This window comes from Oncorhynchus clarkii, chromosome 12 (assembly GCF_045791955.1).
Source record: "Oncorhynchus clarkii lewisi isolate Uvic-CL-2024 chromosome 12, UVic_Ocla_1.0, whole genome shotgun sequence".
Lineage (NCBI taxonomy): Eukaryota > Metazoa > Chordata > Actinopteri > Salmoniformes > Salmonidae > Oncorhynchus > Oncorhynchus clarkii.
Window position 1 is genome coordinate 95,800,178 of NC_092158.1, and position 26,412 is coordinate 95,826,589.

The 26,412-nt window shown below is 40.7% G+C and overlaps 2 protein-coding genes across 8 annotated transcripts in view; one reads left to right on the plus strand and one right to left on the minus strand.

The window, feature by feature from the left end:
• Window positions 1–708: 708 nt before the first annotated feature.
• Window positions 709–4,868, minus strand: LOC139421707 (FAD-linked sulfhydryl oxidase ALR-like). The gene is made up of 3 exons (XM_071172822.1): window positions 4,441–4,868; window positions 2,656–2,870; window positions 709–2,327 (listed from the first exon to the last, which is right to left on the minus strand). The coding sequence occupies exons 1-3, from the start codon at window positions 4,672–4,674 to the stop codon at window positions 2,165–2,167; spliced, it is 612 nt and encodes a 203-aa protein (XP_071028923.1). The 5' UTR covers window positions 4,675–4,868; the 3' UTR covers window positions 709–2,164.
• A 26-nt stretch (window positions 4,869–4,894) lies between these two features.
• The window catches only part of LOC139421704 (developmentally-regulated GTP-binding protein 2), a 31,491-nt gene continuing 9,973 nt past the window's right edge, over window positions 4,895–26,412 (plus strand). The window contains exons 1-7 of one of the 7 annotated variants that reach the window (XM_071172812.1): window positions 4,895–4,937; window positions 5,931–6,036; window positions 7,520–7,680; window positions 8,060–8,149; window positions 10,081–10,141; window positions 13,819–13,909; window positions 18,001–18,073. In XM_071172812.1, coding sequence (XP_071028913.1) covers window positions 5,973–6,036; window positions 7,520–7,680; window positions 8,060–8,149; window positions 10,081–10,141; window positions 13,819–13,909; window positions 18,001–18,073 — 540 coding nt within the window. In that variant the 5' untranslated portion in view covers window positions 4,895–4,937; window positions 5,931–5,972. Of the gene's footprint in view, window positions 5,036–5,072; window positions 5,201–5,864; window positions 6,037–7,519; window positions 7,681–8,059; window positions 8,150–10,080; window positions 10,142–13,818; window positions 13,910–18,000; window positions 18,074–26,412 lie in introns of those variants that run through there. The other 6 variants (XM_071172818.1, XM_071172815.1, XM_071172813.1 and 3 more) reach the window with 6 other exon arrangements.

The window sequence follows — 26,412 nt, forward strand, 5'->3', positions numbered from 1 at the left end:
AGCAGAGGGAACTCTGGGTCTTCAGCGCCAGTTTCATCACAGCGCTTGACGGTTTTTGCAACTGCACTTGAAGAAACGTTAAAAGTTCTTGAAATGTTCCGTATTGACTGACCTTCATGTCTTAAAGTAATGATGGACTGTCGTTTCTCTTTGCTTATTTGAGCTGTTCTTGCCATAATATGGACTTGGTATTTTACTAAATAGGGCTATCTTCTGTATACCACACCTACCATGTCACAACACAACTGATTGGCTCAAACGTATTAAGGAAATAAATTCCATAAATTAAGGCAGCACACCTGTTAATTGAAATGCATTCCAGGTGACTACCTCATGAAGCTGGTTGAGAGAATGCCAAGAGTGTGCAAAGCTGTCATCAAAGCAAAGGGCTGCTATTTGAAGAATCTCAAATATGAAATATATTTTGATTTGTTTAACTCTTTTTTTGGTCACTACTTGATTCCATATGTCAATAGTCCTGTAGTCAATTCACGTTTATTCTACAATGTAAAAATAAATAAAAACCCTTGAATGAGGTGTTCTAAAACTGTTGACCGGTAGTGTATATATATTACCTCAACTAACCAGTGCCCCCGAACATGGACTCTGTATCGGTACCTCCTGTATACAGCCTCCACATGGACTCTGTATCGGTACCTCCTGTATATAGCCTTGTTATTGTACTGCTGTTCTTTAATTATTTGTTACTTTTCTTTCTTATATTTGACTTAAGGTGTATTTTTCTTAACTGCATAGTTGGTGTTCAGCATTTTGCTGCATGTGACACATCAAACCCCTTTGTTACGGTCAGTCTAAATAAGTTCAGGAGTAGAAATGTGCTTAACACGTCACATGGACTCACTCTGTGTGCAATAATAACATGATTTTTGAATTGGAATGACTACCTCATCTCTGTACCCCACACATACAATGACTACCTCATCTCTGTACCCCACACATACAATTATCTGTAAGGTCCCTCCGGTTGAGCAGTGAATTTCAAACACAGAATCAAACCTTTGATCATGGTGAAGTTAGTAATTACACTTTGGATGGTGTATCAATACACCCAGTCACTACAATGATACAGGCGTCCTTTCTAACTCGGTTAACGGAGAGGAAGGAAACTGCTCAGGGATTTCACCATGAGGCCAATGGCGACTGCAAAACAGTTAGAGTTTAATGGCTGTGATCATATGAGAAAAACGAGGATGGATCAACAACATTGTAGTTACTCCACAATACTAACCCAATTAACAGAGTGAAAAGAAGGACGCCTGTACAGAATAAAAATATTCCAAACAAATAAGGCACTAACGTAAATCTTCAAAAATGTGGCAAAGAAATTAACTTTATGTCATGAATACAAAGTGTTATGTTTGGGGCAAATCCAACACAACATCACTGAGTAACACTCTTCATATTTTCAAAGATGAGGTGGCTGCATCATGTTATGGGTATGCTTGTCATCGGCAAGGACTAGGGGAGTTTTTTAGGATAAAAATAAACGGAATAGAGTGAAGCACAGACAAAATCCCAGAGGAAAACCTGGTTGTCTGCTTCCCAACAGATACTGGGAGTATTCCAAAACATGCTACAAATATTGTACAATCCAAGTGTGTAAAGTTCTTAGAGAATTACCCACAAAGCTTACCCAGAAAGACTCACAGCTGTAAATCGATGCCAAAGATGATTCTAACATGTACTGACTCAGGGGTGTGAATACTTGTAAAATGAGATATTTCTGTATTTCATTTTCAATACATTTGATAACATTTCTAAAAACCTGTTTTCACTTTTGTCATTATGGGGTATTGTGATGTCATTATGGGTTATTGTGATGTCATTATGGGGTATTGTGATGTCATTATGGGGTATTGTGATGTCATTATGGGGTATTGTGATGTCATTATGGGGTATTTAATCCATGTTGAATTCAGGCTGTAACACAACAACATGTGTAATTAGTCCAGGGGTATGAATACTTTCTGTAGACACTGGACAACAGATTGATAGTGAGCATCATGTAGATCCGTAGCCAATCAGAAAATAGAACATAGTCTCTGTGTCAGATGCCAGATAGTTCCCTAAACGCTACTATACAGGGAACAGGATGTGAATAGACGCGTCCTGTATCTCTCAGTTCCCAGGTAACAGTAATGAATCAGTCACAGCTGCCATCTTTCCAACCGTCCCTCCACCTCTCATCCACGCGGGAACAGTCAAACGGCTGCTTCCCCAGCCGAGCGTTGACGTCGTTATGGACGCCACACAGCCACTGGGAGAGGGTGTGGTGACTACTGGCGTCTGGCTGATTGGTCTTCAGCCTGAGGAAACAGGAAGTGATGTCATTTAGTCAACACTGTGGTGGAGTCCCTACTCGACTACATTGCAGACGATCTTACAATGCCTGGACAGGTATTTAACAGATCAGCTAACCACATATAATATAGCAATCTGATGCCCGACTGCATAGTGGATGACGTGGCATGCAACCATTGATTGATGCAATGCTACTCCTGGGTATCTAGTTGGGCAGGAAGTGGACCTGTATCTACTGCCAATCATCTGTGACTTTTAACCCACTAGAACCAATTATACAACTCTCAACACCAGCCAACGTAACACACAATAACATAACCTCTAACCCCTGACCTTGTCCGCAGGTCCTCAGCACACTCCTCGCAGGGGAAGACCTTAGAGAAGAGGTTGATGAACTGTCCCATGTCTGTCTGCTGTCTGGGGGAGGGCCGGTCTGGGTAGTAAGCTGCCATGGTGTGCAGGAAGGACCAGGTGTTACGCCCTAACTCTTCCCTGTCCAGCGGACACTCCGGCTGCCGCTGGGGCTCCACATGCTCAGCTGGGGCCGCCTACACACAAACACACACAGAGATACAGACAGACACACATTCTGCTTGACTGAGTTGTCTGATGGGCATTACCAAGTCATCATTACTCAACATGATGAAACACATGCAGAGTTAGTACATCATTCAGGTTTACTAATCTAAATAGATCCTCTATTAGATAACAGTAGAGGCCTGGCAGAGTTAGTAGGCTATCCACACTGACATCATTCAGGTTTACTAATCTAAATAGATCCTCTATTAGATAATAGTAGAGGCCTGGCAGAGTTAGTAGGCTATCCACACTGACATCATTCAGGTTTACTAATCTAAATAGATCCTCTACTAGATAATAGTAGAGGCCTGGCAGAGTTAGTAGGCTATCCACACTGACATCATTCAGGTTTACTAATCTAAATAGCTCCTCTATTAGATAATAGTAGAGGCCTGGCAGAGTTAGTAGGCTATCCACACTGACATCATTCAGGTTTACTAATCTAAATAGATCCTCTATTAGTAGAGGCCTGGCAGAGTTAGTAGGCTATCCACACTGACATCATTCAGGTTTACTAATCTAAATACATCCTCTATTAGATAATACTAGAGGCCTGGCCGAGTCAGAACAAAGTGGCAGCTTACAGAGGTGTCCATGAGGAAACATCTTATCAGCTACATAAACAGTGACGTTTGTCTCAAACAAGTAGCTTTACGGTTGGTTGACGTTTGTCTCAAACAAGTAGCTTTACGGTAGGTTGACGTTTGTCTCAAACAAGTAGCTTTACGGTAGGTTGACGCTCATAACCTTCAGTCTGAGAGGACAGTCAGTTTCTAAAGGCCAAATCAAAAGAAAAGTGTGTTTTTATACGCGTGAATGAGAGTGCTGACGCTGGAATTAGAATGCACGGTAGTGAAACTGTCCGTGCGCGTCAGTACGCAGTAAATCATGCGTGGCTCACTTGTGGGTGTGCTGGCAGCATATTGCAGAACAGTCGATTGTGCGTCAAGAATTCAGCATATAGCAAGTTTGTATGAAGGTCTGGTTATTAAATGGGTAAATAGTTTAATTCATTTTCAGTTTAATGAATTTATGGCCATGGAGGAGGGTGAAAGGATAGCAGATCCAGCTGTCAAAGATCTAGAGAGAAGGCTATTCTGGATAGGGCAGGGACTTCTGGATAGGGCAGGGACTTCTGGAGAGGGCAGGGACTTCTGGAGAGGGCAGGGTCTTCTGGAGAGGGCAGGGTCTTCTGAGCTCTTCACCTCAGCACGGGAGCCAATCCGTGTTGCAGATCGTCACCTCCTACATCTAAGAGGGTGCTGTTCCCAGGCAACACCTTGTGCCGAAGACTACACTATGCACAACCAAAGACTATTTTAAGAGCCACCCACATTGCAATACGAGTATTCGTCCATTTACTTAGCTATGTCAACTGCAGATAATTACATTCAGTTTCTCTCCCATGGAAATAAATATATTTTAAATCCCGTTTTCTCTCCAATTTAGTGATATCCAATTGGTAGTAGTTCCAGTCTTGTCCCATCGTTGCAACTCCCGTACGGTTCGGGAGGGGCGAAGGTCGAGAGCCATGCTCACCTGTGGCGCTGCTGCTGGGGTCTGTGGCGTTTTCTGGACCTTCATCCACGACTTGAAGTCGGTACAAGCCCTGCACGGCTTTTTCTTCGGTTCTCCGGTCTGCTCCGGGTCCTTACCGGTGCTGTCCTCCGGGGGCCTGCCGGTTATGATGGGGAACCCCTGGATGCCCGCGGTGGATGATCCTCCGGTGGACGCGGCCATGTCCGCTGTGTTACCGTGGGAAGGATCTGTCATCGGACCAGAACCCGCGGCTGAAGGACGCTTCCGTTATAACGCTTTATAACTCCTCCTCCATGTGTTCTATTTATGACACCCGGCCTCCATGTTCACCAACTACACATGTCTGAATTTATTCTAAACATGTAGGGCAGTAAGTCCACTCGAACAGTGTTCTGTAAACTACTTGATATTTGACTAGGAACTATTTTTCCAGGTATTTAACGTTAGATGTTTTGTTCCCCACCGGAATGAAAAGAGAACGGAACCCTGTAGTTCCGGTTTGTGATGTCATTTTTCTATGCATGCAGTTGAGTCGAACACATTTAAAGTGTATATTTTTCATAGATATTACTACCGGCTGATCAGTTTTGTGTTTGTATGTTAACTTCTTGGATTTTAGTTAAATCTGTAGTTTTTATTTGATTGACAAATTAATGTTGCGGTCTTCTCACTAGTTGCCTAACACAGGAAGCTACCGCTAGTTAGCGAGCTTGCTAGGCTATTGGGGAGTAGCAGTGTTGACACGTTTCAATCACAGAAGGTTGGTGGCACCTTCATTCGGGAGGATGGACTCGTGGTAATGGCTGGAGTGGAATGGTATCAAACACATGGTTTCCATTCGCTCCGTTCCAGCCATTATTATAAGCCGTCCTCCACCCAGCAGCCTCCAGTGGTTCCAGTCTGATGTAGTGTCTCTCCAGGCAGTAACCAGTCTGATGTAGTGTCTCTCTCCAGGCAGTAACCAGTCTGATGTAGTGTCTCTCTCCAGGCAGTAACCAGTCTGATGTAGTGTCTCTCTCCAGGCAGTAACCAGTCTGATGTAGTGTCTCTCTTCAGGCAGTAACCAGTCTGATGTAGTGTCTCTCTCCAGACAGTAACCAGTCTGATGTAGTGTCTCTCTCCAGGCACTAACCAGTCTGATGTCAGTCTCTCTCCAGACAGTAACCAGTCTGATGTAGTGTGTCTCTCTCCAGGCACTAACCAGTCTGATGTGTCTCTCTCCAGACAGTAACCAGACTGATGTCTGTCTCTCTCCAGACAGTAACCAGTCTGATGTGTGTCTCTCTCCAGACAGTAACCAGTCTGATGTGTGTCTCTCTCCAGGCAGTAACCAGTCTGATGTGTGTCTCTCTCCAGGCAGTAACCAGTCTGATGTGTGTCTCTCTCCAGGCAGTAACCAGTCTGATGTGTGTCTCTCTCTCCAGGCAGTAACCAGTCGGATGTGTGTCTCTCTCCAGGCAGTAACCAGTCTGATGTGTGTCTCTCTCCAGGCAGTAACCAGACTAGAAGTGTAAACTGCCCGCTACGACAACATGGGTATCCTGGAGAAGATAGGAGAGATAGAGAGAGAGATCTCTCGAACACAGAAAAACAAAGGTAAGGTAGAGGTGCTCAGGGTCAGGCAGAGTGGTAAGGCAGAGGTGCTCAGGGTCAGGCAGAGTGGTAAGGTAGAGGTGTGCCGAGAGGCCGGCTGGGTTGTGTTTGAGTTTATTTTATTTTTAAAGGGACAGTGCACATTAATCAACGTTTCAGTAAAAGTGCCGGTTTTAGCCAGCCGGCTAATTTTCAACCGAAGTCCCAGGGCAGGTTATTAAAAACAATTACAATATAGACTATCATTGAGCAGTGAGCAACATCGGACAAGCAAGACATAGCATACAGACAGAGCAACATAGAACAAGCAAGACGTAGCATACAGACAGAGCAACATAGAACAAGCAAGACATAGCATACAGACGAAGAAACATAGAACAAGCAAGACGTAGCATACAGACAGAGCAACATAGAACAAGCAAGACGTAGCATACAGACAGAGCAACATAGAACAAGCAAGACATAGCATACAGACAGAGAAACATAGAACAAGCAAGACGTAGCATACAGACAGAGAAACATAGGACAAGCAAGACGTAGCATACAGACAGAGCAACAGAACAAGCAAGACGTAGCATACAGACAGAGCAACATAGAACAAGCAAGACGTAGCATACAGACAGAGAAACATAGAACAAGCAAGACGTAGCATACAGACAGAGAAACATAGAACAAGCAAGACATAGCATACAGACAGAGCAACATAGAACAAGCAATACATAGCATACAGACAGAGCAACATAGAACAAGCAAGACGTAGCATACAGACAGAGCAACATAGAACAAGCAAGACGTAGCATACAGACAGAGCAACATAGAACAAGCAAGACATAGCATACAGACGGAGAAACATAGAACAAAATTCATAAAAGCAACAAAGTGTTTCTACACCTCACAAGTTACAGACAACAGACATGGAAAGCGGCAACACACAGCTTAGGGACCATGTTCACAAATCTGATTGACCTTTAGCCATGTCTTCATGCATTTTGTGAAAGTGTGATATGTGGCCCTGTGTGTGTAGCCACGGAGTACCATCTGGGCCTGCTGAAGGCTAAGCTAGCTAAGTCCCAGTATTTCCCCCTGTGTGTGTAGCTACGGAGTACTATCTGGGCCTGCTGAAGGCTAAGTCCCAGTATTTCCCCCTGTGTGTGTAGCCACAGAGTACCATCTGGGCCTGCTGAAGGCTAAGTCCCAGTATTTCCCCCTGTGTGTGTAGCCACAGAGTACCATCTGGGCCTGCTGAAGGCTAAGTCCCAGTATCTCCTCCTGTGTGTGTAGCCACAGAGTACCATCTGGGCCTGCTGAAGGCTAAATCCCAGTATTTCCCCTTGTGTGTGTAGCCACGGAGTACCATCTGGGCCTGCTGAAGGCTAAGCTAGCTAAGTCCCAGTATTTCCCCCTGTGTGTGTAGCCACAGAGTACCATCTGGGCCTGCTGAAGGCTAAGCTAGCTAAGTCCCAGTATTTTACCCCTGTGTGTGTAGCCACGGAGTACCATCTGGGCCTGCTGAAGGCTAAGCTAGCGAAGTACCGCGCCCAGCTGCTGGAACCGTCCAAGTCCGCAGGAGCCAAAGGAGAGGGCTTCGATGTCATGAAATCTGGAGACGCACGTGTTGCACTGATTGGCTTCCCCTCCGTCGGAAAGGTCAGACAGGAAACAGACTGAGCACGCTCACAACGTGTCCTCTAGTCCTGTGTGTTAACTCATGTCTCTGTCCTCTAGTCCTGTGTGTTAACTCATGTCTCTGTCCTCTAGTCCTGTGTGTTAACTCATGTCTCTGTCCTCTAGTCCTGTGTGTTAACCCATGTCTCTGTCCTCTAGTCCTGTGTGTTAACCCATGTCTCTGTCCTCTAGTCCTGTGTTAACTCATGTCTCTGTCCTCTAGTCCTGTGTGTTAACTCATGTCTCTGTCCTCTAGTCCTGTGTGTTAACTCATGTCTCTGTCTCTGTCCTCTAGTCCTGTGTGTTAACTCATGTCTCTGTCCTCTCGTCCTGTGTGTTAACTCATGTCTCTGTCCTCTAGTCCACCTTCCTCAGTCTGATGACAGCAACAGCCAGTGAAGCAGCTTCCTATGAGTTCACCACCCTGACCTGTATCCCTGGAGTTATAGAGGTACATCCACCCCATACCACACCTCATATACCACACCACCCTGACCTGTATCCCTGGAGTTATAGAGGTACATCCACCCCATACCACACCTCATATACCACACCACCCTGACCTGTATCCCTGGAGTTATAGAGGTACATCCACCCCATACCACACCTCACATACCACACCACCCACACCATACCACACACACCATACACCATACCACACCTCATACACCATACCACACCCCATACACCATACCACACACACCATACCCCACACACCACATCCCCCACACACCACACCCCATACACCATACCACACACATCATACCACACACCATACCATACCACACACACCATATACCATACCACACCTCATACACCATACCCCATACCACACCTCATACACCATACCATATACCACACACTATACCACATATACCATATACCACACACCCCACACCATACCAACCACACCACATACACCATACCACATACACCATACCACACCCCATACCATATACCACCCCATACCATATACCACACCATACCACACACACCATACCACACACACCATACCACACAATACCACACACACCATACCACACCCCATACCATATACCATTCCATATACCACATACCATAACACAACATACCACACACCCCATATACCCCACACCATACCACACACCCCATATACCCAACACCATACCACACACCATACCACATACCAAACACCATGCCATACCACACACCATACCACACACACCATACCACATACCATACCACACACCCCATATACCACACACCATACCATGCCACATAACATACACACCCCCACATACCATATCACACCCCATATACCCCACACCATACCATACCACACACCCCATATATCACACTCCATACCACATAACATACACAACCCCACATGCCATGGGGTTGTGGGGTCCAGCTGACAGTAGTGTATAATAACCCATCCTGTTGTCCTGCAGTATAATGGAGCCAACATCCAGCTGACAGTAGTGTATAATGACCCATCCTGCAGTATAATGGAGCCAACATCCAGCTGACAGTAGTGTATAATAACCCATCCTGTTGTCCTGCAGTATAATGGAGCCAACATCCAGCTGACAGTAGTGTATAATAACCCATCCTGTTGTCCTGCAGTATAATGGAGCCAACATCCAGCTGACAGTAGTGTATAATGACCCATCCTGTTGTCCTGCAGTATAATGGAGCCAACATCCAGCTGACAGTAGTGTATAATGACCCATCCTGTTGTCCTGCAGTATAATGGAGCCAACATCCAGCTGACAGTAGTGTATAATGACCCATCCTGTTGTCCTGCAGTATAATGGAGCCAACATCCAGCTGACAGTAGTGTATAATAACCCATCCTGTTGTCCTGCAGTATAATGGAGCCAACATCCAGCTGACAGTAGTGTATAATGACCCATCCTGTTGTCCTGCAGTATAATGGAGCCAACATCCAGCTGACAGTAGTGTATAATGACCCATCCTGCAGTATAATGGAGCCAACATCCAGCTGACAGTAGTGTATAATAACCCATCCTGTTGTTCTGCAGTATAATGGAGCCAACATCCAGCTGACAGTAGTGTATAATGACCCATCCTGCAGTATAATGGAGCCAACATCCAGCTGACAGTAGTGTATAATGACCCATCCTGTTGTCCTGCAGTATAATGGAGCCAACATCCATCTGACAGTAGTGTATAATGACCCATCCTGTTGTCCTGCAGTATAATGGAGCCAACATCCAGCTGACAGTAGTGTATAATAACCCATCCTGTTGTCCTGCAGTATAATGGAGCCAACATCCAGCTGACAGTAGTGTATAATGACCCATCCTGTTGTCCTGCAGTATAATGGAGCCAACATCCAGCTGACAGTAGTGTATAATGACCCATCCTGTTGTCCTGCAGTATAATGGAGCCAACATCCAGCTGCTGGATCTGCCAGGAATCATAGAAGGAGCTTCCCAAGGTACAGTAACTGGTTACCGTGATGGTTGTCTACTGTGGAGGGGGTTGCTGCCATGTTCAGTAGCCAAACGGTGTTGAACGTTGAGCCTTGCTATACATGTCTGAGAGGCATGTTTGTTCTACATAACGTATTTCTATCTATCTGAACGTTCTAACACAGTGAGTCCTGCTGAACGCTCCCCTGGTGGTACTACTCAGAGGCTTTTGTTATCTCTTAATAATGTGTTTGGGATTAATATAGAGCGCTGTGTTATCTCTGAGCTATTAATATAGAGCACTGTGTTCTCTCTGAGCTATTAATATAGAGCACTGTTCTCTCTGAGCTATTAATATAGAGCGCTGTGTTATCTCTGAGCTATTAATATAGAGCACTGTGTTCTCTCTGAGCTATTAATATAGAGCACTGTGTTATCTCTGAGCTATTAATATAGAGCACTGTGTTATCTCTGAACTATTAATATAGAGCACTGTGTTCTCTCTGAGCTATTAATATAGAGCACTGTGTTATCTCTGAGCTATTAATATAGAGCACTGTGTTATCTCTGAGCTATTAATATAGAGCACTGTGTTATCTCTGAGCTATTAATATAGAGCACTGTGTTATCTCTGAGCTATTAATATAGAGCACTGTGTTATCTCTGAGCTATTAATATAGAGCACTGTGTTATCTCTGAGCTATTAATATAGAGCACTGTGTTATCTCTGAGCTATTAATATAGAGCACTGTGTTATCTCTGAGCTATTAATATAGAGCGCTGTGTTATCTCTGAGCTATTAATGTAGAGCGCTGTGTTATCTCTGAGCTATTAATGTAGAGCACTGTTATCTCTGAGCTATTAATATAGAGCGCTGTGTTATCTCTGAGCTATTAATATAGAGCACTGTTATCTCTGAGCTATTAATATAGAGCACTGTGTTATCTCTGAGCTATTAATATAGAGCACTGTGTTATCTCTGAACTATTAATATAGAGCACTGTGTTATCTCTGAACTATTAATATAGAGCGCTGTGTTATCTCTGAGCTATTAATATAGAGCACTGTGTTATCTCTGAACTATTAATATAGAGCACTGTGTTATCTCTGAGCTATTAATATAGAGCGCTGTGTTATCTCTCAATAATGTGGTTGGGATTAATATAGAGCACTGTGTTATCTCTGAACTATTAATATAGAGCACTGTGTTATCTCTGAGCTATTAATATAGAGCACTGTGTTATCTCTGAGCTATTAATATAGAGCGCTGTGTTATCTCTCAATAATGTGGTTGGGATTAATATAGAGCACTGTGTTATCTCTTAATAATGTGGTTGGGATTAATATAGAGCACTGTGTTATCTCTGAGCTATTAATATAGAGTGCTGTGTTATCTCAATAATGTGGTTGGGATTAATATAGAGCACTGTGTTATCTCAATAATGTGGTTGGGATTAATATAGAGCACTGTGTTATCTCAATAATGTGGTTGGGATTAATATAGAGCACTGTGTTATCTCTGAGCTAATAATATAGAGCACTGTGTTATCTCTGAGCTATTAATATAGAGCGCTGTGTTATCTCTGGGCTAGTAGTATAGAGCACTGTTATCTCTGAGCTAGTAGTATAGATCACTGTTATCTCTGAGCTATTAATATAGAGCACTGTTATCTCTGAGCTATTAATATAGAGCACTGTGTTATCTCTGAGCTAATAATGTAGAGCACTGTTTTATCTCTGAGCTATTAATATAGAGCACTGTGTTATCTCTCAATAATGTGGGTGGGATTAATATAGAGCACTGTGTTCTCTCTGAGCTATTAATGTAGAGCACAGTGTTATCTCTGAGCTATTAATATAGAGCGCGGTGTTATCTCTGAGCTATTAATATAGAGCACTGTGTTATCTCTGAGCTATTAATATAGAGCACTGTGTTATCTCTGAGCTATTAATATAGAGCACTGTGTTATCTCTGAGCTATTTATATAGAGCACTGTGTTATCTCTTAGCTATTAATATAGAGCACTGTGTTATCTCTGAGCTATTAATGTAGAGCACTGTGTTCTCTCTGAGCTATTAATATAGAGCACTGTTCTCTCAATAATGTGGGTGGAATTAATATAGAGCACTGTGTTCTCTCTGAGCTATTAATGTAGAGCACGGTGTTATCTCTGAGCTATTAATATAGAGTGCTGTGTTATTGAGCACTGTGTTATCTCTGAGCTATTAACGTAGAGCACTGTGTTATCTCTGAGCTATTAATATAGAGCACGGTGTTATCTCTGAGCTAATAATATAGAGCACTGTGTTATCTCTGAGCTATTAATATAGAGCACTGTGTTATCTCTGAGCTAATAATATAGAGCATTGTGTTATCTCTGAGCTATTAATATAGAGCACTGTTATCTCTGAGCTATTAATATAGAGCACTGTGTTATCTCTGAGCTAATAATATAGAGCACTGTGTTATCTCTGAGCTATTAATGTAGAGCACTGTGTTATCTCTGAGCTATTAATATAGAGCACTGTGTTATCTCTGAGCTATTAATATAGAGCACTGTGTTATCTCTCAATAATGTTTGTGGGATTAATATAGAGCACTGTGTTCTCTCTGAGCTATTAATATAGAGCGCTGAGTTATCTCTGAGCTATTAATATAGAGCACTGTGTTATCTCTGAGCTATTAACATAGAGCTCTGTGTTATCTCTGAGCTATTAATATAGAGCACTGTGTTATCTCTCAATAATGTTTGTGGGATTAATATAGAGCGCTGTGTTATCTCTGAGCTATTAATATAGAGCACTGTGTTATCTCTGAGCTATTAATATAGAGCACTGTGATCTCTGAGCTATTAATATAGAGCGCTGTGTTATCTCTGAGCTAGTAATATAGAGCACTGTGTTATCTCTGAGCTATTAATATAGAGCACTGTGTTATCTCTGAGCTATTAATATAGAGCACTGTGTTCTCTCTGAACTATTAATATAGAGCACTGTGTTCTCTCTGAACTATTAATATAAAGCACTGTGTTATCTCTGAGCTATTAATATAGAGCGCTGTGTTCTCTCTGAGCTATTAATATAGAGCACTGTGTTCTCTCTGAGCTATTAATATAGAGCACTCTGTTATCTTTGAGCTATTAATATAGAGCACGGTGTTATCTCTGAGCTATTAATATAGAGCACTGTGTTCTCTCTGAACTATTAATATAGAGCACTGTGTTCTCTCTGAACTATTAATATAAAGCACTGTGTTATCTCTGAGCTATTAATATAGAGCACTGTGATCTCTGAGCTATTAATATAGAGCGCTGTGTTATCTCTGAGCTATTAATATAGAGCACTGTGTTCTCTCTGAACTATTAATATAGAGCACTGTGTTCTCTCTGAACTATTAATATAAAGCACTGTGTTATCTCTGAGCTATTAATATAGAGCGCTGTGTTCTCTCTGAGCTATTAATATAGAGCACTGTGTTCTCTCTGAGCTATTAATATAGAGCACTGTGTTATCTTTGAGCTATTAATATAGAGCACGGTGTTATCTCTGAGCTATTAATATAGAGCACTGTTATCTCTGAGCTATTAATATAGAGCGCTGTGTTATCTCTGAGCTATTAATGTAGAGGCCTTTTATGATTGGATGATTATTTGAACTCTTTGTTGTGATTGGGTGACCTCTGACCTGTGTGTGTGTTTCGTAGGTAAGGGTCGAGGTCGGCAGGTCATTGCTGTTGCCAGGACAGCAGACGTGGTCATCATGATGCTGGACGCCACCAAGGGAGACGTACAGAGGTGTGTGTTCTGTTCTTAGTACTAGCAGCTAGTTAGTTACTGCTAAACCGTCTAGTGTGTGTTTCCCTGTACTGTTCAGTCTGTCCCAGCTGGTTAGTTAGTGTGTTCCGTCTGTCCCAGCTGGTTAGTTAGTGTGTTCAGTCTGTCCCAGCTGGTTAGTTAGTGTGTTCCGTCTGTCCCAGCTGGTTAGTTAGTGTGTTCTGTCTGTCCCAGCTGGTTAGTTAGTGTGTTCTGTCTGTCCCAGCTAGTTAGTTAGTTAGTGTGTTCCGTCTGTCCCAGCTAGTTAGTTAGTGTGTTCTGTCTGTCCCAGCTGGTTAGTTAGTGTGCTCTGTCTGTCCCAGCTGGTTAGTTAGTGTGCTCCGTCTGTCCCAGCTGGTTAGTTAGTGTGTTCTGTCTGTCCCAGCTGGTTAGTTAGTGTGTTCAGTCTGTCCCAGCTGGTTAGTTAGTTAGTGTGTTCCGTCTGTCCCAGCTGGTTAGTCAGTGTGTTCTGTCTGTCCCAGCTGGTTAGTTAGTTAGTGTGTTCTGTCTGTCCCAGCTGGTTAGTTAGTGTGTTCTGTTTGTCCCAGCTAGTTAGTTAGTGTGTTCTGTCTGTCCCAGCTGGTTAGTTAGTGGGTTCTGTCTGTCCCAGCTGGTTAGTTAGTGTGTTCCGTCTGTCCCAGCTAGTTAGTTAGTGTGTTCCGTCTGTCCCAGCTGGTTAGTTAGTGTGTTCCGTCTGTCCCAGCTGGTTAGTTAGTGTGTTCCATCTGTCCCAGCTGGTTAGTTAGTGTGTTCTGTCTGTCCCAGCTGGTTAGTTAGTGTGTTCTGTCTGTCCCAGCTGGTTAGTTAGTGTGTTCTGTCTGTCCCAGCTGGTTAGTTAGTGTGTTCTGTCTGTCCCAGCTGGTTAGTTAGTGTGTTCTGTCTGTCCCAGCTGGTTAGTTAGTGTGTTCCGTTTGTTCCAGCTGGTTAGTTAACCTGGGGAAACAGACAGAACACACTAACTAACTAACCAACCTGGGGAGACAGTTACTGTGTTTTGTCTGTCTCCCCAGGTTAGTTAGTGTGTTCTGTCTGTCTCCCCAGGTTAGTTAGTGTGTTCTGTCTGTCCCAGCTGGTTAGTTAGTGTGTTCTGTCTGTCCCAGCTGGTTAGTTAGTGTGTTCTGTCTGTCCCAGCTGGTTAGTTAGTGTGTTATGTCTGTCCCAGCTGGTTAGTTAGTGTGTTCTGTTTGTCCCAGCTGGTTAGTTAGTGTGTTCTGTCTGTCCCAGCTGGTTAGTTAGTGTCTTCTGTCTGTCCCAGCTAGTTAGTTAGTGTGTTCCGTCTGTCCCAGCTAGTTAGTTAGTGTGTTCTGTCTGTCCCAGCTGGTTAGTTAGTGTGTTCTGTCTGTCCCAGCTGGTTAGTTAGTGTGTTCCGTTTGTTCCAGCTGGTTAGTTAACCTGGGGAAACAGACAGAACACACTAACTAACTAACCAACCTGGGGAGACAGTTACTGTGTTTTGTCTGTCTCCCCAGGTTAGTTAGTGTGTTCTGTCTGTCTCCCCAGGTTAGTTAGTGTGTTCTGTCTGTCTCCCCAGGTTAGTTAGTTAGTTCTGTCTGTTTCCCTAGGTTAGTTAGTGTGTTCTGTCTGTCTCCCCAGGTTAGTTAGTGTGTTCTGTCTTTCTCCCCAGGTTAGTTAGTGTGATCTGTCTGTCTCCCCAGGTTAGTTAGTTCTGTCTGTTTCCCTAGGTTAGTTAGTGTGTTCTGTCTGTCTCCCCAGGTTAGTTAGTTAGTGTGTTCCGTCTGTCCCAGCTGGTTAGTTAGTTAGTGTGTTCTGTCTGTCTCCCCAGGTGAGTGAGTTAGTGTGTTCTGTCTGTCTCCCCAGGTTAGTTAGTTAGTGTGTTCTGTCTGTCTCCCCAGGTTAGTTAGTTAGTGTGTTCTGTCTGTCTCCCCAGGTTAGTTAGTTAGTGTGTTCTGTCTGTCTCCCCAGGTTAGTTAGTTAGTGTGTTCTGTCTGTCTCCCCAGGTTAGTTAGTTAGTGTGTTCTGTCTGTCTCCCCAGGTTAGTTAGTTAGTGTGTTCTGTCTGTCTCCCCAGGTTAGTTAGTGTGTTCTGTCTGTCTCCCCAGGTTAGTTAGTGTGTTCTGTCTGTCTCCCCAGGTTAGTTAGTGTGTTCTGTCTGTCTCCCCAGGTTAGTTAGTTAGTGTGTTCTGCCTGTCTCCCCAGGTTAGTTAGTTAGTGTGTTCTGTCTGTCTCCCCAGGTTGGTTGGTTAGTTAGTGTGTTCTGTCTGTCTCCCCAGGTTAGTTAGTGTGTTCTGTCTGTCTCCCCAGGTTAGTTAGTTAGTGTGTTCTGTCTGTCTCCCCAGGTTGGTTAGTTAGTTAGTTAGTTAGTGTGTTCTGTCTGTCTCCCCAGGTTAGTTAGTTAGTGTGTTCTGTCTGTCTCCCCAGGTTAGTTAGTTAATTAGTTAGTGTGTTCTGTCTGTCTCCCCAGCTTAGTTAGTTAGTGTGTTCTGTCTGTCTCCCCAGGTTAGTTAGTTAGTGTGTTCTGTCTGTCTCCCCAGGTTAGTTAGTTAGTGTGTTCTGTCTGTCTCCCCAGGTTGGTTAGTTAGTTAGTGTGTTCTGTCTGTCTCCCCAGGTTAGTTAGTTAGTGTGTTCTGTCTGTCTCCCCAGGTTAGTTAGTTAGTTAGTTAGTGTGTTCTGTCTGTCTCCCCAGGTTGGTTAGTTAGTTAGTTAGTGTGTTCTGTCTGTCTCCCCAGGTTAGTTAGTTAGTGTGTTCTGTCTGTCTCCCCAGGTTAGTTAGTTAGTGTGTTCTGTCTGTCTCCCCAGGTTAGTTAGTTAGTGTGTTCTGTCTGTCTCCCCAGGTTGGTTAGTTAGTTAGTTAGTTAGTGTGTTCTGTCTGTCTCCCCAGGTTAGTTAGTTAGTGTGTTCTGTCTGTCTCCCCAGGTTAGTTAGTTAATTAGTTAGTGTGTTCTGTCTGTCTCCCCAGCTTAGTTAGTTAGTGTGTTCTGTCTGTCTCCCCAGGTTAGTTAGTTAGTGTGTTCTGTCTGTCTCCCCAGGTTAGTTAGTTAGTGTGTTCTGTCTGTCTCCCCAGGTTAGTTAGTTAGTGTGTTCTGTCTGTCTCCCCAGGTTGGTTAGTTAGTTAGTGTGTTCTGTCTGTCTCCCCAGGTTAGTTAGTTAGTGTGTTCTGTCTGTCTCCCCAGGTTAGTTAGTGTGTTCTGTCTGTCTCCCCAGGTTAGTTAGTGTGTTCTGTCTGTCTCCCCAGGTTAGTTAGTTAGTGTGTTCTGTCTGTCTCCCCAGGTTAGTTAGTTAGTTAGTTAGTGTGTTCTGTCCGTCTCCCCAGGTTGGTTAGTTAGTTAGTTAGTGTGTTCTGTCTGTCTCCCCAGGTTACTTAGTTAGTGTGTTCTGTCTGTCTCCCCAGGTTGGTTAGTTAGTGTGTTCTGCCTGTCTCCCCAGGTTAGTTAGTTAGTGTGTTCTGTCTGTCTCCCCAGGTTAGTTAGTTAGTGTGTTCTGTCTGTCTCCCCAGGTTAGTTAGTTAGTGTGTTCTGTCTGTCTCCCCAGGTTAGTTAGTTAGTGTGTTCTGTCTGTCTCCCCAGGTTGGTTAGTTAGTTAGTTAGTTAGTGTGTTCTGTCTGTCTCCCCAGGTTAGTTAGTTAGTGTGTTCTGTCTGTCTCCCCAGGTTAGTTAGTTAATTAGTTAGTGTGTTCTGTCTGTCTCCCCAGCTTAGTTAGTTAGTGTGTTCTGTCTGTCTCCCCAGGTTAGTTAGTGTGTTCTGTCTGTCTCCCCAGGTTAGTTAGTTAGTGTGTTCTGTCTGTCTCCCCAGGTTAGTTAGTTAGTGTGTTCTGTCTGTCTCCCCAGGTTGGTTAGTTAGTTAGTGTGTTCTGTCTGTCTCCCCAGGTTAGTTAGTTAGTGTGTTCTGTCTGTCTCCCCAGGTTGGTTAGTTAGTTAGTGTGTTCTGTCTGTCTCCCCAGGTTAGTTAGTTAGTGTGTTCTGTCTGTCTCCCCAGGTTGGTTAGTTAGTTAGTGTGTTCTGTCTGTCTCCCCAGGTTAGTTAGTTAGTGTGTTCCGTCTGTCCCAGCTGGTTGAGTTAGTTAGTGTGTTCTGTCTGTCTCCCCAGGTTAGTTAGTTAGTGTGTTCTGTCTCCTCAGGAAACTCCTGGAGAAGGAGTTGGAGTCCGTCGGCATCAGACTCAACCGCTCCAAACCCAACATCTACTTTAAGGTCAGTTTCTCCATCACATTATTTTATATAATTTACATTTAACCTTTTATTTAACAAGTCATTTAAGAACAAATTCTTCATTACAATGATGGCCTACCCGCCAAACCAGGACGACGCTGTGCACCGATCAAGTGTCCACGTCCTGTTGGTCCTGTAGTGTATGTTTGATGGTAGTATTCAACAACATGTGTATGATGGTAGTATTTAACATGTGTATGATGGTAGTATTCAACAACATGTGTATGATGGTAGTATTTAACATGTGTATGATGGTAGTATTCAACAACGTGTGTATGATGGTAGTATTCAACCACATGTGTATGATGGTAGTATTCAACATGTGTATGATGGTAGTATTCAACAACATGTGTATGATGGTAGTATTCAACCACATGTGTATGATGGTAGTATTCAACATGTGTATGATGGTAGTATTCAACAACATGTGTATGATGGTAGTATTCAACAACATGTGTATGATGGTAGTATTCAACATGTGTATGATGGTAGTATTCAACAACATGTGTATGATGGTAGTATTCAACAACATGTGTATGATGGTAGTATTCAACATGTGTATGATGGTAGTATTCAACAACGTGTGTATGATGGTAGTATTCAACATGTGTATGATGGTAGTATTCAACAACATGTGTATGATGGTAGTATTCAACGTGTGTATGATGGTAGTATTCAACAACATGTGTATGATGGTAGTATTCAACATGTGTATGATGGTAGTATTCAACATGTGTATGATGGTAGTATTCAACATGTGTATGATGGTAGTATTCAACAACATGTGTATGATGGTAGTATTCAACGTGTGTATGATGGTAGTATTCAACAACATGTGTATGATGGTAGTATTCAACATGTGTATGATGGTAGTATTCAACATGTGTATGATGGTAGTATTCAACAACATGTGTATGATGGTAGTATTCAACGTGTGTATGATGGTAGTATTCAACAACATGTGTATGATGGTAGTATTCAACATGTGTATGATGGTAGTATTCAACAACATGTGTATGATGGTAGTATTCAACGTGTGTATGATGGTAGTATTCAACAACATGTGTATGATGGTAGTATTCAACATGTGTATGATGGTAGTATTCAACATGTGTATGATGGTAGTATTCAACAACATGTGTATGATGGTAGTATTCAACATGTGTATGATGGTAGTATTCAACAACATGTGTATGATGGTAGTATTCAACGTGTGTATGATGGTAGTATTCAACAACATGTGTATGATGGTAGTATTCAACATGTGTATGATGGTAGTATTCAACATGTGTATGATGGTAGTATTCATCATGTGTATGATGGTAGTATTCAACAACATGTGTATGATGGTAGTATTCAACAACATGTGTATGATGGTAGTATTCAACAACGTGTGTATGATGGTAGTATTCAACAACATGTGTATGATGGTAGGTTTCAACAACGTGTGTATGATGGTAGTATTCAACAACATGTGTATGATGGTAGTATTCAACAACATGTGTATGATGGTAGTATTCAACAACGTGTATGATGGTAGTATTCAACAACATGTGTATGATGGTAGTATTCAACAACATGTGTATGATGGTAGTATTCAACAACATGTGTATGATGGTAGTATTCAACATGTGTATGATGGTAGTATTCAACAACATGTGTATGATGGTAGTATTCAACGTGTGTATGATGGTAGTATTCAACAACATGTGTATGATGGTAGTATTCAACATGTGTATGATGGTAGTATTCAACGTGTGTATGATGGTAGTATTCAACATGTGTATGATGGTAGTATTCAACATGTGTATGATGGTAGTATTCAACAACATGTGTATGATGGTAGTATTCAACAACATGTGTATGATGGTAGTATTCAACATGTGTAGGATGGTAGTATTCAACAACATGTGTATGATGGTAGTATTCAACAACATGTGTATGATGGTAGTATTCAACAACGTGTATGATGGTAGTATTCAACAACATGTGTATGATGGTAGTATTCAACAACGTGTATGATGGTAGTATTCAACGTTTGTATGATGGTAGTATTCAACAACATGTGTATGATGGTAGTATTCAACAACATGTGTTTGATGGTAGTATTCAACAACATGTGTATGATGGTAGTATTCAACATGTGTATGATGGTAGTATTCAACAACATGTATGATGGTAGTATTCAACATGTGTATGATGGTAGTATTCAACAACATGTGTATGATGGTAGTATTCAACAACATGTGTATGATGGTAGTATTCAACAACATGTGTATGATGGTAGTATTCAACAACATGTGTATGATGGTAGTATTCAACAACATGTGTATATTGGTAGTATTCAACAACATGTGTATGATGGTAGTATTCAACAACAAGTGTATGATGTTAGTATTCAACAACATGTGTATGATGTTAGTATTCAACAACATGTGTATGATGGTAGTATTCAACAACATGTGTATGATGGTAGTATTCAACAACGTGTGTATGATGGTAGTATTCAACATGTGTATGATGGTAGTATTCAACAACATGTGTATGATGGTAGTATTCAACAACATGTGTATGATGGTAGTATTCAACAACATGTGTATGATGGTAGTATTCAACAACATGTGTATGATGGTAGTATTCAACATGTGTATGATGGTAGTATTCAACAACATGTGTATGATGGTAGTATTCAACATGTGTATGATGGTAGTATTCAACATGTGTATGGTGGTAGTATTCAACAACATGTGTATGATGGTAGTATTCAACAACATGTGTATGATGGTAGTATTCAACATGTGTATGATGGTAGTATTCAACATGTGTATGATGGTAGTATTCAACATGTGTATGATGGTAGTATTCAACAACATGTGTATGATGGTAGTATTCAACATGTGTATGATGGTAGTATTCAACAACATGTGTATGATGGTAGGTTTCAACATGTGTATGATGGTAGTATTCAACAACGTGTATGATGGTAGTATTCAACAACATGTGTATGATGGTAGTTTTCAACATGTGTATGATGGTAGTATTCAACAACATGTGTATGATGGTAGTATTCAACAACATGTGTTTGATGGTAGTATTCAACAACATGTGTATGATGGTAGTATTCAACAACATGTGTATAATGGTAGTATTCAACATGTGTATGATGGTAGTATTCAACATGTGTATGATGGTAGTATTCAACAACATGTGTATGATGGTAGTATTCAACATGTGTATGATGGTAGTATTCAACAACGTGTGTATGATGGTAGTATTCAACAACATGTGTATGATGGTAGTATTCAACAACATGTGTATGATGGTAGTATTCAACAACATGTGTATGATGGTAGTATTCAACAACATGTGTATGATGGTAGTATTCAACATGTGTATGATGGTAGTATTCAACATGTGTATGATGGTAGTATTCAACATGTGTATGATGGTTGTATTCAACAACATGTGTATGATGGTAGTATTCAACAACATGTGTATGATGGTAGGTTTCAACAACGTGTGTATGATGGTAGTATTCAACAACGTGTATGATGGTAGGTTTCAACAACGTGTGTATGATGGTAGTATTCAACATGTGTATGGTGGTAGTATTCAACAACATGTGTATGATGGTAGTATTCAACAACGTGTGTATGATGGTAGTATTCAACAACGTGTGTATGATGGTAGTATTCAACAACATGTGTATGATGGTAGTATTCAACAACATGTGTATGATGGTAGTATTCAACAACATGTGTATGATGGTAGTATTCAACAACATGTGTATGATGGTAGTATTCAACAACGTGTATGATGGTAGTATTCAACAACATGTGTATGATGGTAGTATTCAACATGTGTATGATGGTAGTATTCAACATGTGTATGATGGTAGTATTCAACAACATGTGTATGATGGTAGTATTCAACAACATGTGTATGATGGTAGTATTCAACAACATGTGTATGATGGTAGTATTCAACATGTGTATGATGGTAGTATTCAACAACATGTGTATGATGGTAGTATTCAACAACATGTGTATGATGGTAGTATTCAACAACATGTGTATGATGGTAGTATTCAACATGTGTATGATGGTAGGTTTCAACATGTGTATGATGGTAGGTTTCAACATCATGTGTATGATGGTAGTATTCAACATGTGTATGATGGTAGTATTCAACAACGTGTGTATGATGGTAGTATTCAACAACATGTGTATGATGGTAGTATTCAACATGTGTATGATGGTAGTATTCAACATGTGTATGATGGTAGGTTTCAACATCATGTGTATGATGGTAGTATTCAACAACATGTGTATGATGTTAGTATTCAACAACGTGTATGATGGTAGTATTCAACATGTGTATGATGGTAGTATTCAACATGTGTATGATGGTAGTATTCAACAACGTGTGTATGATGGTAGTATTCAACAACATGTGTATGATGGTAGTATTCAACATGTGTATGATGGTAGTATTCAACAGCGTGTGTATGATGGTAGTAATCAACAACATGTGTATGATGGTAGTATTCAACAACATGTGTATGATGGTAGTATTCAACAACATGTGTATGATGGTAGTATTCAACAACATGTGTATGATGGTAGTATTCAACAACATGTGTATGATGGTAGTATTCAACAACATGTGTATGATGGTAGTATTCAACAACATGTGTATGATGGTAGTATTCAACATGTGTATGATGGTAGTATTCAACAACATGTGTATGATGGTAGTATTCAACAACATGTGTATGATGGTAGTATTCAACAACATGTGTATGATGGTAGTATTCAACAACATGTGTATGATGGTAGTATTCAACAACATGTGTATGATGGTAGTATTCAACAACATGTGTATGATGGTAGTATTCAACAACATGTGTATGATGGTAGTATTCAACATGTGTATGATGGTAGTATTCAACATGTGTATGATGGTAGTATTCAACATGTGTATGATGGTAGTATTCAACATGTGTATGATGGTAGTATTCAACATGTGTATGATGGTAGTATTCAACATGTGTATGATGGTAGTATTCAACATGTGTATGATGGTAGTATTCAACATGTGTATGATGGTAGTATTCAACAACATGTATGATGGTAGGTTTCAACATCATGTGTATGATGGTAGTATTCAACAACATGTGTATGATGGTAGTATTCAACAACATGTGTATGATGGTAGTATTCAACATGTGTATGATGGTAGTATTCAACAACGTGTGTATGATGGTAGTATTCAACATGTGTATGATGGTAGTATTCAACAACATGTGTATGATGGTAGTATTCAACGTGTGTATGATGGTAGTATTCAACAACATGTGTATGATGGTAGTATTCAACGTGTGTATGATGGTAGTATTCAACATGTGTATGATGGTAGTATTCAACATGTGTATGATGGTAGTATTCAACAACATGTGTATGATGGTAGTATTCAACGTGTGTATGATGGTAGTATTCAACAACATGTGTATGATTGTAGTATTCAACATGTGTATGATGGTAGTATTCAACATGTGTATGATGGTAGTATTCAACAACATGTGTATGATGGTAGTATTCAACGTGTGTATGATGGTAGTATTCAACAACATGTGTATGATGGTAGTATTCAACATGTGTATGATGGTAGTATTCAACAACATGTGTATGATGGTAGTATTCAACGTGTGTATGATGGTAGTATTCAACAACATGTGTATGATGGTAGTATTCAACATGTGTATGATGGTAGTATTCAACAACATGTGTATGATGGTAGTATTCAACGTGTGTATGATGGTAGTATTCAACAACATGTGTATGATGGTAGTATTCAACATGTGTATGATGGTAGTATTCAACATGTGTATGATGGTAGTATTCATCATGTGTATGATGGTAGTATTCAACAACATGTGTATGATGGTAGTATTCAACAACATGTGTATGATGGTAGTATTCAACAACGTGTGTATGATGGTAGTATTCAACAACATGTGTATGATGGTAGGTTTCAACAACGTGTGTATGATGGTAGTATTCAACAACATGTGTATGATGGTAGTATTCAACAACATGTGTATGATGGTAGTATTCAACAACGTGTATGATGGTAGTATTCAACAACATGTGTATGATGGTAGTATTCAACAACATGTGTATGATGGTAGTATTCAACAACATGTGTATGATGGTAGTATTCAACATGTGTATGATGGTAGTATTCAACAACATGTGTATGATGGTAGTATTCAACGTGTGTATGATGGTAGTATTCAACAACATGTGTATGATGGTAGTATTCAACATGTGTATGATGGTAGTATTCAACGTGTGTATGATGGTAGTATTCAACATGTGTATGATGGTAGTATTCAACATGTGTATGATGGTAGTATTCAACAACATGTGTATGATGGTAGTATTCAACAACATGTGTATGATGGTAGTATTCAACATGTGTAGGATGGTAGTATTCAACAACATGTGTATGATGGTAGTATTCAACAACATGTGTATGATGGTAGTATTCAACAACGTGTATGATGGTAGTATTCAACAACGTGTATGATGGTAGTATTCAACAACATGTGTATGATGGTAGTATTCAACAACGTGTATGATGGTAGTATTCAACGTTTGTATGATGGTAGTATTCAACAACATGTGTATGATGGTAGTATTCAACAACATGTGTTTGATGGTAGTATTCAACAACATGTGTATGATGGTAGTATTCAACATGTGTATGATGGTAGTATTCAACAACATGTATGATGGTAGTATTCAACATGTGTATGATGGTAGTATTCAACAACATGTGTATGATGGTAGTATTCAACAACATGTGTATGATGGTAGTATTCAACAACATGTGTATGATGGTAGTATTCAACAACATGTGTATATTGGTAGTATTCAACAACATGTGTATGATGGTAGTATTCAACAACATGTGTATGATGTTAGTATTCAACAACATGTGTATGATGTTAGTATTCAACAACATGTGTATGATGGTAGTATTCAACAACATGTGTATGATGGTAGTATTCAACAACGTGTGTATGATGGTAGTATTCAACATGTGTATGATGGTAGTATTCAACAACATGTGTATGATGGTAGTATTCAACAACATGTGTATGATGGTAGTATTCAACAACATGTGTATGATGGTAGTATTCAACAACATGTGTATGATGGTAGTATTCAACATGTGTATGATGGTAGTATTCAACAACATGTGTATGATGGTAGTATTCAACATGTGTATGATGGTAGTATTCAACATGTGTATGGTGGTAGTATTCAACAACATGTGTATGATGGTAGTATTCAACAACATGTGTATGATGGTAGTATTCAACATGTGTATGATGGTAGTATTCAACATGTGTATGATGGTAGTATTCAACATGTGTATGATGGTAGTATTCAACAACATGTGTATGATGGTAGTATTCAACATGTGTATGATGGTAGTATTCAACAACATGTGTATGATGGTAGGTTTCAACATGTGTATGATGGTAGTATTCAACAACGTGTATGATGGTAGTATTCAACAACATGTGTATGATGGTAGTTTTCAACATGTGTATGATGGTAGTATTCAACAACATGTGTATGATGGTAGTATTCAACAACATGTGTTTGATGGTAGTATTCAACAACATGTGTATGATGGTAGTATTCAACAACATGTGTATAATGGTAGTATTCAACATGTGTATGATGGTAGTATTCAACATGTGTATGATGGTAGTATTCAACAACATGTGTATGATGGTAGTATTCAACATGTGTATGATGGTAGTATTCAACAACGTGTGTATGATGGTAGTATTCAACAACATGTGTATGATGGTAGTATTCAACAACATGTGTATGATGGTAGTATTCAACAACATGTGTATGATGGTAGTATTCAACAACATGTGTATGATGGTAGTATTCAACATGTGTATGATGGTAGTATTCAACATGTGTATGATGGTAGTATTCAACATGTGTATGATGGTAGTATTCAACAACATGTGTATGATGGTTGTATTCAACAACATGTGTATGATGGTAGTATTCAACAACATGTGTATGATGGTAGGTTTCAACAACGTGTGTATGATGGTAGTATTCAACAACGTGTATGATGGTAGGTTTCAACAACGTGTGTATGATGGTAGTATTCAACATGTGTATGGTGGTAGTATTCAACAACATGTGTATGATGGTAGTATTCAACAACGTGTGTATGATGGTAGTATTCAACAACGTGTGTATGATGGTAGTATTCAACAA

What these genes read in the sequence shown, in the direction of transcription:
- LOC139421707 (XM_071172822.1), bottom strand. Translation starts at nt 4,674, where the DNA reads ATGACAGATCCTTCCCACGGTAACACAGCGGACATGGCCGCGTCCACC. An exon ending in CCCCAGCAGCAGCGCCACAG is followed by an intron (nt 2,871 to 4,440) that starts GTGAGCATGGCT and finishes GTTTGTGTGTAG; the next exon opens with GCGGCCCCAGCTGAGCATGT. An exon ending in GCTGAGGACCTGCGGACAAG is followed by an intron (nt 2,328 to 2,655) that starts GTCAGGGGTTAG and finishes CTGTTTCCTCAG; the next exon opens with GCTGAAGACCAATCAGCCAG.